The sequence below is a fragment of the Rattus norvegicus genome, chromosome 1 (assembly GCF_021556685.1).
Source record: "Rattus norvegicus strain SHRSP/BbbUtx chromosome 1, alternate assembly SHRSP_T2T, whole genome shotgun sequence".
In the NCBI taxonomy this organism is placed as follows: Eukaryota; Metazoa; Chordata; class Mammalia; order Rodentia; family Muridae; genus Rattus; species Rattus norvegicus.
Genome location: NC_141534.1, coordinates 177,040,272 through 177,056,568, shown reverse-complemented (window position 1 = coordinate 177,056,568; position 16,297 = coordinate 177,040,272). Strand labels below are relative to the sequence as shown.

The 16,297-nt window shown below is 44.0% G+C and overlaps 2 protein-coding genes and 1 long non-coding RNA gene across 7 annotated transcripts in view; 1 reads left to right on the top strand and 2 right to left on the bottom strand.

Moving 5' to 3' along the window:
• The window catches only part of Zfp143 (zinc finger protein 143), a 36,040-nt gene extending 25,601 nt beyond the window's left edge, over window positions 1-10,439 (bottom strand). Inside the window, exons 1-3 of one of the 5 annotated variants that reach the window (XM_087571164.1) lie at window positions 10,302-10,439; window positions 573-687; window positions 168-260 (exon numbers count right to left, since the gene is read on the bottom strand). In XM_087571164.1, coding sequence (XP_087427290.1) covers window positions 168-260; window positions 573-687; window positions 10,302-10,424 — 331 coding nt within the window. In that variant the 5' untranslated portion in view covers window positions 10,425-10,439. 5 annotated transcript variants of the gene reach the window in all.
• The window catches only part of Ipo7 (importin 7), a 95,726-nt gene that overhangs the window by 38,932 nt on the left and 40,497 nt on the right, over window positions 1-16,297 (bottom strand). The gene's annotated exons all lie outside the window — the stretch shown is intronic.
• On the top strand, window positions 10,721-15,814 carry LOC147996915 (uncharacterized). Its single transcript, XR_015652338.1, has 2 exons — window positions 10,721-13,177; window positions 15,045-15,814. It is a non-coding gene; the product is annotated as an uncharacterized LOC147996915 (long non-coding RNA).

Below are 16,297 nucleotides of genomic sequence, written 5' to 3'. Positions count from 1 at the left end.
CAGTATCTTCCAGCTATTTCAAAGGGCAGCCCAAAATTATCAAAGCAAAACTTAAGACTTTAAGAATCATATGCAACACAGCATTTCCAGGAGACTGAAGTGAAAGTCTAGTTGGTAAGGGGCTGAGGCACTGGCACTAACCACTTGGCCACAGGTGAGATACTAACCTTTAGAATTATGCTGTATGTAAGCAGTAGAGCCATCGGCAAGAGTGACAGCTTGTAAACTCACACCTTCCATATTTTCTAAATTGTCACCATCTATGATAAAACAAAGTCATTAAGACACCTATAGATATGCATGTTAATGACATTAAATTCTTTTCTATAAAATGAAAACTAGGGAAAAAGCAAGTTGTTTAATTCTTGAAGACACTCAAGTAGAATCTTTTTTTTTAAAGAATTTACCAAAAAAATTATCTAGCCAAATAGAAAATGTCAGAGAATGGGAGGGGTCTGGATGTCATCAAGACACACTGGATACATGTATGGGATTCTTTTAAAAAGTAACAACAACAATAACCAAGATCTTTAATTGAAACCTACATGATTCTTTGAAGGAAGACTGCTTACCTGCCACGGTTACCGCCTCTGTCAGGCACAGAGTGACATGCTGAGCCTCCATTCCTCCTCCAGGAAATTCTGTCATTCCCTGAGAATCCCGATTTATTTGCGCTAACAACATTTTCTACCCTAAAGAAAAATATGACCACATGAAATACAAGCCAAGATAGCTCAGAAAGGAAAGGCATTTACTTTCAAGTCTGAGGACCTGAGTTTGATCCCCAGAACCCCCTTAGTAGAAAGAGAGAGCTGGCTTCTGCAAGTCAACACAAGTGAGCTGACTAAACACACTGTGATGTATGTTTGGGCCAGGAAGTGGCCCTACTAGGAGCTGTGGCCTTGTTGTAGCAGGTGTGTCACAGGGTGTGGGCTTTGGGACCCTCATCCTAGCTGCCTGGAAGGGAATATTCTGCTAGTAGCCTTCAGATGAAGATGTGGAATCCTCCGCTCCTCCTGCACCATGCCTGTCCGGATGCTGATGCTCCCACCTTGATGATAATGAACTGAACCTCTGAACCCATAAGCTAGCCCCAATTAAATGATGTCCCTATGAGAGCTGTTTTTGTCCTGGTTCACAGTAGTAAAACCCAAAGACAGAAGTTGGTGCCAGGGCCTGGGGTATTGTTGTGATAGGCCTGACCATGTGTTTGGAACAATGTGTGTTTGGGAACTTTGGATTTGGAAAGCGTGGGATGTGTCTGCCTGAGGCTAAGGTAAAGAGATTTATACTAATTGAATCAACAAAGTCTGAAAAGAGCCCAGCAGAGACTTTGTTCTCTGGTTAAGTCTCGTGAAGAGCATTTTAAACAAGTGTAGCAATCAGAGAAAGGAAAAATATAAAATATATGGCTTGAATCTTAAAGGGGAACCACAAAGTGAAACAGAATTGAATCCTATGTTCTTGGAGATAACAGTTTTAAGGAATTTTGGGGCAAGATCCTGTCCAACTAAGTTTAGATCCAGGCATGGTGATATATACCTTTAATCCCAGGAGACAAAGTCAAACAGATCTCTAGCCTGGGACAAAGCAGGTTCTAGGTGAAGAAAAGCTTAAGTCCAGAAACGGTGGTAGAGGCCTTTAATCCCAGCATTACAGAAGACAGAGCCATGGAGATCTCTGAATTCAAAGTCAGTCTACAGAGCAAGTTCCAGGACAACCAAGCTTAGGCAAGAGGGAACTGGAAAACAGAAAGCTGGTAATAGAATAAGGAGGGCCATGTTCCAGCACTAGCAAGAATCAGAACACAGTAGCTTTGACCATGTGGCTCTGGTTTTAGAGTGAAAAATAGAAGGGCCTACTGGGACAACTGACACTGGTTAGCTGGAGCTAAGGAATTGGTGGTGATTAAGAAGAGACGAGCATGGGGCCTGGAGAGATGGCTCAGTGGTTAAGAGCACTAACTGTTCTTCCTGAGGTCCTGAGTTCAATTCCCAGCAACCACATGGTGGCTCACAACCATCTGTAGTGGAATCAAATGTCCTCTTCTGGTGCCTGAAGATAGGGACAGTGTACTCACATAGTCAGTGCTGTACCTATCTCCAAGGTGTGCTGCACTTGGTAATGTGTAAGAGTCACCCAGACTGTTTTGAAGGCATGAAGGGGTCATGAAGAGCAGCTGAGGCTGGCACTGTGAGAGGCCATGGAAGACCATTGGTGAAGGTGCAGCCTCAGTTGTAGTTGATGGCTCAGGACTGAAGGGATCATTCAAAGCATTTAAGACTGGCACCATGAAGAGAGCCTATGAGAGGCTATTGGTGAAGCCTAGTTGCAGTGGAAGACCCCAGCATGGGATGATCACAAGAACAGCAGCAGTGGAGTGGAGTCAACTTGAGCTTACAGTGCTATAGAGGGCAGAGCTGGAGAAGTGACAACAGCCCTTTGGAGGAGCCAAGATGATTATGCGTGGATCCCAGACATTGGAACAAGAAGCTTTAACACTGAAGTTGCCTTGGAGTCCCCAAGATTTTTGAGATGTCAGAGTCATAGGACATTTGCTGAGGAAAGCTGCTAACAGGAAGTGGAACCAGCCCAGTAGAAAGAACTTTCTTGCAGCCAACAAAGATGAAAAATGAGTTGGAGGTCTGAAGACCACTTTGACATCAGACATGGAGATGCAGAGTCTGGAGTTTGCCCAGAGGTTTGCTGTCTTGCTTTGGGGATTACAGGTATGGTCCCATAGACTCATATGTTTGAAGAAGCCTATAGGGGCCAGGGAGTGGAATGTGATGGTTTGTATATGCTTGGCCAAAGGAGTGGCACTATTATTAGGTGTAGGACAGTGGGTATGGGCTACAATAACCTAGGTCCTACCTACCTGGAAGTCAGTCTTCTACTAGCAGCCTTCAGATGAGGATGTAGACCTCTCAGCTCTGCCTGCACCATGCCTGCCTAGATGCTGCCATGTTCCCCTCTGAACCTCTGAACCTGTAAGCCAACCCCAATTAAATGTGATCCTTACAGACTTCCTTTCTTTGCCACAGGGTTTCTCTATACAGCTGTAGTTGTCTTGAAACTCATTTTGTAGACCAGGCTGGCACTGAATTCACAGAATCTAACTGCCTCTGTTCCCTAGTGCTGGGATTACAGGGGTGTGGCATGGTGCCAGCATTACTGTTTTCTACACTATTACACGTTTTTCTTATAATACTATAATATAAAGTTTTAAATTAAGAAAAACGATTTTCAGTAGCTTAACAAATCAAATTCTTTCTCCTTTATTCTATACTGCTTCTTATGCATATGCGGTTTTCAAACTATATAAGGTTTTTGTGTATACGGTGTTAGAGCTTTTAACACTTTTTTTTTTTTTCGGAGCTGGGGACCGAACCCAGGGCCTTGTGCTTGCTAGGCAAGCGCTCTACCACTGAGCTAAATCCCCAACCCCAGCTTTTGACAGTCTTAGGCATGCTAGATAACTACTGTTATATTGAGCTATATTCCCTAGTCCAATTTCTTCTTTTTTCTTTTGTTTTGGTTTGTTTCTTTCTGGAACTCACTCTGTAGATCAGTCTGGCCTTGAACTCAAGAGATCCACCTGCCTCTGCCTCATGATTGCTGGGATTAAGGGCGAGTACCACTATGCCTAGTCCAATTTCTATTAAACTACATAAATGATCTTTAAAATTATAGTCTCAGACTGGAGAGATGGCTCAGTGGTTAAAAGTATTGACTGTTCTTCCAGGGGTCCTGAGTTCAATTCCCAGCAACCACACGGTGGCTCACAACCATCTGTAATGGGATCTGATGCCCTCTTCTGGTGTGTCTGAAACAGTGTACTCACATACATTAAATAAATAAAGCTTTAAAAAAAATAAACTTATAGTCTCCAGCATTTTTCACTTCTGTAAATCCTTATGAGACCAAAAGTATTCATAATCATTTTTTGTTCACATAAACAATTTGGGGGGTTGGTTGTTACTGTTTGAGCCACTTAAGAACTGAGGGTATAAACTTCAGATGACTAAATGCATAATACGCACACTGTCTTAGTTAGGGTTTTACAGCTGTGAACAGACACCATGACCAAGGCAACTCTTATAAGGACAGCATTTAATTGGGGCTGGCTTACAGGTTCAGTCCATTATCATCAAAGTAGGGACATGGCAATATCCAGGCAGGCACGGTGCCGGAGGAGCTGAGCGTGCTACATCTTCATCTTGCTAGCAGAAGACTCCCTTCCAGGTAGCTAGGATGAGGGTCTTAAAGACCCCCACACAGTGACATATCTACTCCAACAGAGCCATACCCACTAATAGTGCCACTCCCTGGGTGAAGCATGTTCAGACCATGACACACCATCCTGGGCTCAGTCCCCGGCACTGAACAAGACCAATTCTTTTCCTTATAAGCCAGTTAGCATTTTTCTGATTATGTACTAGGCACATATTGCTTTCTCATTAAAAATAGTCATTTTGGACCAGTGATGGCTTACTGGATGCCTGCCATCAAACCAGACAACTTGAGTTTAATTTCTGGGACCCACATGATCAAAGTTGAGAGCTAATTACCCTGACCTTCCCACAAGTGCAATGACATGTCTCACACGCTCTGTCTCAGAGCGAATAAATTAATTAAATAAGCTACCAGGATTCAAAAAGTGCACACTTGGGCTGGGGAGATGGCTCAGTGGTTAAGAGCACTGACTGCTCTTCAAGAGGTCCTGAGTTCAATTCCCAGCAACCACATGGTTGCTCACAATTATCTGTAATGGGATCCCATGCCATCTTCTGATGTGTTTGAAGACAGTGACAGTGTATTCACATATATAAACTACATAAATGTACATTTTTTTTTTTTTTTTTGGAGCTGGGGACCGAATCCAGGGCCTTGTACTTGCTAGGCAAGCGCTCTACCACTGAGCTAAATCCCCAACCCCATAAGTGTACATTTTTACAGCTATTAAATGTGCTGTAAGGATCCAAATAGATAGACCAGTCTGCACTTAAACCTACATGAAGTCCTTCCTGCCTGATTTCTGAGAGCTGAGACTACATGCTCCAGACTGCATTACACCCCTTGAACCATGTTTTTTGACAGTATCTCACAGGGCCTAGGCTGGCCTTGAACTTATTATACAGCGAAGAATGACCTTGACTGAATTTCTGGTTCTCCTGCCTCTGCTTCTGCAGTGCAGGAATTACAGGTGTGAAGCATCACACAGGGTCTACTCACTGGTAGATGAAACCAGGGCCTCCTGCATGCTAGGCAAATACTATCAACTCGGGGGTGGGGTGGGCTGGGGTTGGGGCAGCTTTTTAAATAGAGTCTGTAAGGATATTGTACGGATTAGGGATTTAGCTCTGTGGTAGAGCAAGCACAAGGCCCTCAGCTCTGAAACAAAACAAAACACCATTCTAGTTTAGGCTCCTCTAAAGAAAAGGAAAGACTCACAATGAAATCTTAGAATCCCTTCAGAAATGAACACTGCCACCCCATGCCCCAGGCTCTCCATCATACTGTTTGCAGAACCCCAATTTAGAAGTAGCTCCATCCGGCTCCTGACTTACCTCTGCAATGTCATCTCTATCGTTTTTCTTAAGATTCTTACCTTTGGCAACCTATTCAAAAGTGTGTGCATACAGTGTTGATGTGTGTAAATACACACCTAACTGCCATGTGCTTGCTAGCATAGGAACAGAGGGGAAATCTTTTTTGTTGTATATTTGTTACTAGTATTGTGTTTTTGTCCTCCCACCCCCTTTTCTTTGGAGTTGCAGAATAGAGAGCCCAAGACCTCATACCCACTATCTGAGTGCTTTATCACCAGTATCTCCAGCAATCCTCATTCTTAAGAAACTCATTCAAGGACCAGATGAAATTGAAAGCTGAACATTAAAGCACAGGTAAAAAAAAAAAAAAAACACCACACTGGAACTGGACAGCTTGTATTGATTATTAAAAGGACAGGCGAGGGCCGGAGAGAAGGCTCAGTCACTGAGAGTATGTACTACCCTGCAAAGGGCCCAAGTTCAACTGCCAGCATCCACATCAGGCAGCTCACAACCGCTTGTAATTACAGCTCCAGAGGCTCTGATGCCTCTGACCCATCAACAAACACATAATTAAAATAATATATATTTTTTAAGACATAGTCTTACAGGGCTGGGGATTTAGCTCAGTGGTAGAGCGCTTACCTAGGAAGCGCAAGGCCCTGGGTTCGGTCCCCAGCTCCGAAAAAAAGAACCAAAAAAAAAAAAAAAAAAAAAAAAAAAAAGACATAGTCTTACTATGTAACCTTGGCTGGCCTGAAAAGAGATCTGTCTCCCTCTGTCTCTCAGGTACTGGAATTAAAGATGTACACCATCATGTCCATCAATAAACACAAACATGTTCCACCATAGGGTTCTTCTTCTTCTTTTTTTTTTTTTTCCAGAGCTGAGGACCAAACCCAGGGCCTTGCGCTTGCTAGGCAAGTTCTCTACCACTGAGCTAAATCCCCAACCCCTCACCATAGGGTTCTTAATATTTATTAAACCTGCCCTGAGGGCCTGTGAGGTGGCTCAGCAGATGCCAAGAATGAACGGATCTCTAGTTCCTGCAGAGGGCAAGGAGAGAGACTCCCTCAAGTTGTCCTCTGACCCCTGCACAGGCACTGCAGCAAGTGTGTGCCCACCTTCAAATAAATAAAGTATAATGAAAATCTTTAAAACACTTGTGAAGTGGGGTTGGGGATTTAGCTCAGTGGTAGAGTGCTTGCCTAGCAAGCGCAAGGCCCTGGGTTTGGTCCCCAGCTCCGAAAAAAAGAAAAGAAAAGAAAAGAAAAGAAGAGAAGAGAAGAGAAGAGAAGAGAAAAAAAACAAAACAAAAACACTTGTGAAGTGAGCACAGTTCAATGAAGCACTCTTTGCCAGATCAAAAAATGATCAACAATGTAAAAACCCATCAAGAAGATGTTAAATATCCTGCCCACAAATGAAGTGTGAGAACAGTCAAGAGAAATCGATGCTCAGAACAGAGCTCACCTCTACGGCCCCTGACTACTACCTGTAAGACCCTGGCCTGACCTCAGTCAGCGTGTCCACAGTGTGAGTGAGGAAAAAAAGCAAATGGCATAAGAGTATTCATGGTGTGACTACACTCGGGATTTAAACACATATGTAACAAAAAAGCAAACATGTTATATAAATTCAAATGGTGGGCTGGTGAGATGGCTCAGCGGTTAAGAGCACTGACTGCTCTTCCAGAGGTCCTGAGTTCAATTCCCAGCAACCACATGGGGGCTCGCAACCATCTGTAACAGGATCTGATGCCTTCTTCTGTGTGTGTGTGAGTAAGGTGATAAATAAATCTTTAAAAAAAATTAAAAAACTAAAAATAAATTCAAATGGTATGCCCCGGGAATAAGAAGGACTAAGAGACAAATGTAGAGAGACTAGATTTTCAATATTCCATCCTACACACTGCAAAGGACCCAATATAGGATAAGTGCTCTACCACTGAGCTATATAGCCAAGCCTAAAAAACTTATTCCAATTCCTGGGTCCCACATGGTAGAAGGAGAAACTGACTTCCACAGCTTGTCCTTTGACACAGGAACACCCAAACTTGCTCTCCCTTCCCCTTCTCTCACATACTTGCACATGTGTGTGAACACACTTGTAAATAGGGAAAGGAGACAAACATTTCAACACAGATAGACAAAGAGTCAACAGACTAATGGACAACAAATGATGAATTTCACTAACAATCAGAGAAATGCAGGCAAACCCTACAAGAGACACCACCACTTCATATTCAACAGGATGCCTATGATAACATAGGATGCCACTGTGTGTGGGAGAACCCAGATAGTGAGGCAAGATGCTAAGTTTAAGCACAGCCTGGACTACATAGCACGAGAAGACTAGGAAGAAATGGCCAAGAAAGCTGAGCATAATCCCAGCACTTGAAAGGCAGAGGCAAGAGGATCTCAGTGAGCTCAAGGCCAGCTTGGTCTACAAAGCAGGACAGCCAGGACTAAACAGATGTACCCTCTCTCAAAAATAATAAGAAAATAAAATGAATAAATATTGCCAAGGCATGAAGAAATCAGAAATTATGAAACCCATGCTGCCCTTGAACCTGCAGCAATCATCCTTCTTGGCTGCCCGTACGTTGGGACTACAGATGGGTGCCCCTTAGCTGTGAACAAAGTTCCATTAGGATATTATACCTGAGGCAGAAAACCCTGTCTAGAGGGTCAGTACAATGACTTATGGGTAAAGGTGCTTCCTGCCAAGTCTGCCAAGACTTAATTCCCTAAGACCTCTACATGGTGAAGGGAGACAACACTCTACCAACTTGTCCTCCAACCTCCATATGTACACTATAGTACACACACACACACACACACACACACACACACACACCAAGAAAATGAAAAAAATGTAAATTTAGGTAGCTGGAGAGATGGCTCTGTGGTTAAGACCACTGGGTTCTATTCCAGATGACCTGAGTTTGCTTCTCTGCACCAACATGGAGGCTCACAAGCACTATAACTCCGATTCCAGGGGACCTGACACCTTCTTCTGACCTTCCTGGGCATCAGGTCAAGTATTTATAGTTTTTTTTTTTCCATTATGAGACAAGGTTTCTCTGTATAGCCCGGCCTGGCTATCTTGAAATTCCATTGTAGATTCACCTGCCTCGAGTGCTGGGATTAAAGGCATATTAAAGGCATGTACCACCTCCATAGGCTAATTCCTTTTCCCCTTTCCTGAGTCAAGCTCTGTGATGGGCTGACCTCAAACTAAGTATATAGCCAAAAAATGACTCTGAACTCCTGATCTTCCTGTCCCTACTCCCAAGTGTTAAGATTATAGGTATGCATTAGCATGGTGAGTTAATCTGTAGTCTTAAGGCCTGAATATAAGGCCTTGTAGCTAGTAGGTAAGCATTCTACCACTTGCTACATCCTCAACCTGCTCTTCACTTGGGATAGGGCCTCATTTCTAGGTAACTCAGGTTGGCCTTAAACTCAGTATTTAGTGGAGGCAGGCCTTGAACTTGTAACATTTATTTTTGTCTTGACAGCTTAGATTTCAAAGTTGAACTAACAGACTTAGTTGGATTGTTTTAGAAGGTGAATTTGAAGGTGTGTGAAGTCTGTCAAAAAAGCTTATATACTTATTTTGAGATCAGGAACTCAGTGTGTAGCTAGCTGCAAATAATAATGAGTAGCCTTGTCTCACATTCCCTGAATGCTGGGATTATTGACAAGAGCCACCACGCCCTGATAAAACAAATCAAAATAAACAAAGGGGGAAGAGTTGGATTTATAGCGATGATTGACTAAATCTCAAATACTCAAAATGTCAGGGTGAGATTTATGCTTTTTGTTGATGTTTTGTGGTCTTTACACTTCACAATGAATTTAACGTATACTTAGAATGAATTAAGTGTTAAAATGTTACACAGGTTTTTTGCCGACTAGAGCAGAACACATCTTTCCTAGTAAAACCAAGGACCAAACTGAACACAACCTTAAACTTGCAATTCCTCACATTTCCAACGGATTATGCTACATGATTTGATATTTCCAAAGCGAAGGCAGTGCTAGAGTCTAAACAAGTAGACGGGCACTGGTATTCATTCCTACTTATTAAATCTTCGTTTAACGAAAGGGAGAAAGTTAAGAGTGAACGAAAGTCCCACCATAAAACATTCCAAGAGGCTATTTTTGAATATTCGATGTTAGGCCTCACAGACTTTTGAAGAAAAAGATGTGAAAACGAATAAATGTGCCTACGATCAGAATAGGAAGAAACCCGGGGGCGATGTGCAGGCAGTGTCCCCAGCCGCAGGGCCCGCGCCCCTGTTGGGGCCTGCTGTGAACCGAGGCCCGGAGGCCCAACCCGACGAGCTTCGCCACCGAGCGAGCGCCATGGGACTCGCTCCGCGCGAAGGTCAGGTCCAGCAAAGCCGCCCGGCTCCCGAGAGCTCCACCCTCCCCTCTTGCTCTTCCTTCCCTCAGCGGCCCCCTTAGGGGACAGGCGGGGCGCTGCGAGAAGTGGGGGGTGGGGTGGCGTCTTCAGAGAGAAAAGCTCCGCCGCCCTAGAGTGGCGGGCTAGGGTTATTAATAAACTCCACTTCTGCTCGGGCTCCGCTACGAAGGCGGCCGTAGGATCGGCCAGGCCTAAGGACGGGCATGAGCAGCTGGAGGTAGAGCCCGGGCCCAAGTGGGCCCGCGCCGCCGCGCTGAGGGCGGCGGCCGGGCGGAGAATAATGCACACTGGGTAAAAACACATTTATATACGAACCTCCGAGAAAATTTTCCAACAATTCCTTCGTCCGACCACCATGCACCAGGACAGGAAACAGCCGCCCGGCCCCCAGGCCCCGCAACCCGCATAGCAATTCTGAGTCCCGCCCCTAGCCTCCATTGGGCTGCCATTACGTCACTCACTGGAAGACTCTTAATCTCTATTGGTCCAAATTTAGCTGACGGGTAGGAAACCGCCACTAACCACGCCCACTTCTCCTGCGTCATTGTAGCTTGGCCTTTCTACCCGCGCCTGAATGGCTGGCGCCAGGTACGGAATCATAACTTCTGTGCCTGACTGGTTGGCAGAACTGCTCATCCCGGACCACTCCGCCCCACTGACGAGTGAATTATGCCGATTCTGGGGCCCCAGCGGGAGGCGCCATTTTGTAGCAAAGGAGGGAGGTTCGTCCTTTTGATTGCCCGGGAGGGAAATAGGGTGATGGGCGCCATTTTCCCTACAGGCCGATGTGTAGGCTGTGGCGCTCCGAGCGGGCCAGCCGGAGCGTGTGTCGGAGACCGGATGGTCCTTGCCTTGCTATTGCGGAATGTTATTTCATTGGAAGGGAAGATGAAGGCAGAAGTAGGGCAGCACGAGGGGCCCACGCGCTCCCTTGGGGTTCTCGGAGTCGGCTGAGGCCTTCACATTGGGGCTCTGTGTCCCTAGCTTTGCTGATGCCGGAGACTGGGTTCGGAACCTGCCTGAGCTTGCCTGATCTCCAGGCAAAGCCATGCCATGGGAAGTGGAGCTTTCTGCTCGTGCTGAAATTCCGGCGGAGCCGAGCTAATGCAGGGCGACCTAGCGAATGCTCTAAGAGTATCCGTGGACTTGTGGGTTTGAAGTCGACCAACTTTGGCATCGCTCCGTTCCTTTACACGCGCTTTCTCTGTTGTGTCCTGAAGGATGAAGAAAGCATCTGTTGGGTTCTTTAACCTATTGAGACATTAGTTGTGGTGTATGTGGTATGTTTTTTGGTCCTCTCGGCCCAACTCTTTATTTAAACCATTTCAAATACGAGGCATTTAAGAGATAAGCATGCAATATCCGCAGTTAAGTAGACTTGCCGGGAGTATATTCCAATAGGATAGGGAGACTAACCGGCATCAGCAGTCCTTTGAATTTCAGATGCGTTGTCATAGATAAAATAAGTCGAGAAATGTTAAAAATAGCCTGGAGAGATTTGTGTAACAATCTAGTCGGAACCTACAGTATTACTCTTGCCCTTACCCAGTCTGAGACTGAAATTTGCACAGTAATCCTGGAGGCTATGAATTTGGCGGGAGCTTCAGCTTCCAAAGTGCTAAGAGTAGTCTATGCCACAGCATCAGGTCTAATAAACTCCATTTTTTAAATGTTACTCTAACCAGGGCATAGTTATATAACTGGCATTTAAAGGTCATTTGAAGGGTAACGGGACTTAGAGCATACATTCTCTTATGATTTTCTAAAGCGTGACTCTCTGGCTTCATACTTGCTATGTAGAGGTCTATCTATAACATGAATTTGCACTCATCCACCTATACCACCTACCAACAACCCCTGGAATGACTGGCACATGTCAGCACTACTTTGTTTTTGTACTCTTGAACCTTTCTACCTCCACATGGCCAGTAATGGGGAAAAATGAATTTGGGCCCTTGAGAAAAACAAAAATAGGGATATGACACTAGATTTTTCAAAGAGATTTTATTCTATACTTCAGTGCTCTATCTGCATATACAACTGATTGACAGGAGAGGGCATCAGATCCCATTATAGATGGTTTCGGCCCACCATTTGATTGCTGGGTATTGACCTCAAGATCCCTGGAACCACTGAGCCATTTCTCTCTCTTTTTTTTTTTTTTCCAGAGCTGGGGATTGAACCCAGGGCCTTGTGCTTGCTAGGCAAGCGCTCTACCACTGAGCTAAATCCCCAACCCCCACTGAGCCATTTCTCTAGTCCCAGATTGCATTTTATAATCAAAACATTTAAAAGCTCTTTTATTAAGTTTAGTAAATCCTATACTCCAGGCTACTCTTGAGGGAACTGTTAGTTGTGGAGGTTCTATAGTAAGCATTTTAAAATCACTAATGTCTGATTCTCTGGGAGCATGACTATGTGATGCAAGGGAACAAATCTGAGCACTGACGTGCTATGCATATTTGTTTTTAAAACCATCTTACATTGGTAAGGCTTGAGTGGTGCTAGATTTAAACCAAGAGCCTTCTACTACAATTTTATTTTTGGATACCAGCCCATCAGGTTTCTGACTTAGTAGTATTTTCTTGGTTGATTTTCAGGGCTAATATTTGAACTCTAATCCAGCCTTATGCAAAGTAGGCAAACACTCTTGCCACTTCAGTTACAATTTTAAGGACTTATTAGCATAACACTGTGAAAAATAACAACTTCCTCAGCAGCTCAAGTTGTCACAGATTTATAACCCTGTGAATGTGGAAATCTAGTTTAATTTTTCGGATTCTACCTTGTCTAATCTAAAACCAAGACACTCATTAGGACTCTTTGGAATATCATGAACTGTGAGACCTGTCTTTGAATGTAGGTACTTGCTCTTTCTTATCAAGGCCATTTGGTCCCCCCCCCCCCCCCCCGGGAGCTGGGGAGCGAACCCAGGGCCTTGAACTTGCTAGGCAAGCGCTTTACCACTGAGCTAAATCCCCAACCCAGCCATTTATTCTCTATTAAACGATCACAGTAGTGTAGCCTTTCTCAACTCTTTATTCTTTGGCTAGAACTAGTACCACTATTAACTATACTGTGATTACTAAATTATGTTTTTTTTTTTAAAGACTTACTTTAGTACACTGTAGCAGTCTTTGGACAAATGAGGGCATTGAACCTCATTACAGATGATGCACCATGTGTTTGCTGTGAATTGAACTCAGGACCTCTAGAAGAGCAGTTAGTGCTCTTAACTGTGAGCCACCTGTGCAGCCCTATTTGTTTTTTCCAAAAAAGGATTCTCTGTGTATCCTAGGATTTATTCTATAGACCAGGCTAGCTCCTAAGGGATCGAATTGCCTCTGAAGTGATTGGACTAAAGGTGTGTGTTGCTACCACTAACAGGCCTAAATGTTCAAGAGCTGTTTTTTCTTTTGTGGTGGTGGGATATGGGGGACATTCTGATCCCTCTTGAATGCTCAAACTGAATAAAAATCTGTCATTTGCTGGTAGTTAAGATTCTATCTCTAGCACATGTAGATTGGCTTGGAATACACTTGTAAGGGAGTGGCACTATTAGAAGCTATGGCTTTGTTGGAGTAGCTGTCACTTTGGGACCCTCATCCTAGCTGCCTGGAAGGGAATATTCTGCTAGTAGCCTTCAGATGAAGATATGGAATCCTCAGCTCCTCCTGCACCATGCCTGTCTGGATGCTGATGCTCCCACCTTGATGATAATGAACTGAACCTCTGAACCCATAAGCCAGCCCCAATTAAATGATGTCCCTATGAGAGCTGTTTTTGTCCTGGTTCACAGTAGTAAAACCCAAAGACAGAAGTTGGTGCCAGGGCCTGGGGTATTGTTGTGATAGGCCTGAACATGTGTTTGGAACAATGTGTGTTTGGGAACTTTGGATTTGGAAAGTGGTGGAATGCTTTAAGTGGGGCTTAATGGGCGATCCTAAAGGAAAATGGAAGACTTTGTTGCTAGTAATTTGAACTCTGCAGACCTGGCTCAGGAGGTTTCAGAGAATTTCAGTATGTGGCAGAGACTGTTTTGGAGGTATTTTGATGGCTACTTTTTGCCCTGGTCTGAAGAGTCTGCCCAAGGATAAGATGAAGAGATTAATACTAATTACATCAACAAAGTCTGAAAAGAGCCCAGGAGAGACTTTATTCTCTGGTTAAGTCTCGTGGAGAGCATTTTTAAACAAGCGTAGCAATCAGAGAAAGGAAAAATGTAAACTGTATGTTTCAAGCAGTAAAGGGAGCATCAGTTGAAATGGAGCTAAATTCTGTTCATGGATATTAAATCGAATTAGGGAGTGGGACTAAGCTGAGTCAAGGTCCAGGTATGGTACCAGGAAATAAAACCAAGCAGATATCTGAGTTCAAGGCTAACCTGAGACAGAACAAGTTGTAGGCAAAGAAAAGCCTAAATCCAGTGTGGTGGTACACACCTTTAATTTCACAAGACAGGCATACAGATCTCTCAGTATTGAGCAGGAGCTAGGACAGTCAAGCTTAGACAGTTGGAGAGGTGTTGTAAAACAGAAAGCTAGTGATAATGTAATAGAACAAAGGGGCCATGTTCCAGCCCTAGCAAGCAGCAGCTTCAGCCAAGTGGCTCCAGCTTTAGAGCGAATAATAGAAGGGCCTACTGGGACAACTGATGCTGGCTAGTTGGAGCTAAGAAACTGGCGCTGGTTCAGAAGAGACCAGCATCACTGAGGTGAAAATCTGGGAAGTGTTTTCTGACAGCACCAAGAAGCTGGCTCTAGAATTGCCACAATAGCCTTATGCTGCAACTGTACTTGGTCATATGTTGTGTAAAGATCACCCAGGTCAGAGCCGTAGGAGATCTGTTGAGGAAAACTGACAGGTAGTGGAACCCGCCCAGATGAAAGATGGTTGTTGCTGTCAACAAATATGAAAAAGATGTTAGAGATCTGAAGACTGCTTTGACATCAGACATGGAGATGCGGACATGGAAATATTATTGGTTGTTCAATTTAAGAACTTCTGTTCTGGGGCTGCAGATGGCTGAGTGGTTAAAAGCACTGGCTGCTCTTCCAGAGGTCCTGAGTTCAAATCTCAGCAACCACGTGGTGGCTCACAATCATCTGTAATTAGATCAGATGTTCTCTTCTGTGTGTCTGAAGACAGCTACAGTGTAAATAATACATACATACATACATACATACATACATACACACACACACACACACCTGTAAAAAAAAACTCTGGTTTATGAAAACACAGGGGTCCTGGAGAGATGGCTCAGTGGTTAAGAGCACTGACTGCTCTTCCAGAGGTCCCTAGTTCAAATCCTAGCAACCACGTGGTGGTTGACAAACATCTGTAAAGGGATCAGATGGCCTCTTCTGGTATGTCTGAAGACAGCTAAACTGTACTTACATATAAATAAACAAAAAACCAACAAAACCTGGGATGGGAGAGAGAGGACAAATTAAGAGCACAGGCTTCATTCTCTGAGGTTTAGATTCAGTTCTCACCACACAGTGGCTCATGGCTAACCATCTAACAACTTGAATTCCTGAAGATCAAATACACTCTTCTGGGCACTTTGGACACCAGGCACACCAACATATATGCAGCCAAAACACCCACGAATTTTAAGAAAAAACAGAAGCTGGAGAAATTACTTAGTGGTTAATTGGTCTTTTTGAGGACTGGACTTTGACTCCTGGCACTTACTTCAGGCAAATCCCGACTATCTGGAAATCCAGCCTCAAAGAGATGACACTACAAACCTATGATATAGATGTACACACACTGACACACATACACATAAAAAACCAGTGACTATCCTGTGACAGTACCAACCTGTCTTCAAAAACGAACAAGCAAAAAAAAAAAAGAGGAAAAAAAAGCACCAAATTCTAAAACTAGAGGGATGGCTTAGAAGGTGAAGGTACTTGCTCTTGCAGAGGAGACCTGGGTTCAGATTGGAGTACCCCACATAGTGGCTCCAAATCATCCTTAATCATCATACAGAAATTAAGGTTGATCCAATGCCCTCCATTTGCCCTTCACTGCATACACTATAAAATAGGTTGGTCAACCCCGCTCTACATTCAGAGGTAAGAATACCATACTTGTATTTTAATAATAGCAATACTGTGAGAAAAGGCAATTAAAGTGGCTAAATAAAGTTTACATACAAATTATAGGAATGAGGTTAAGTGCACACGGGCTGCTTTTCCAAAGAACCCACATTCAATTCAAAGCACCACGTGTGTTGTCTTATCAGCATCTGTAACTCCAGTTCCGTGAGATCTGGCACCCTCTTCCGGGCAATGAATGCA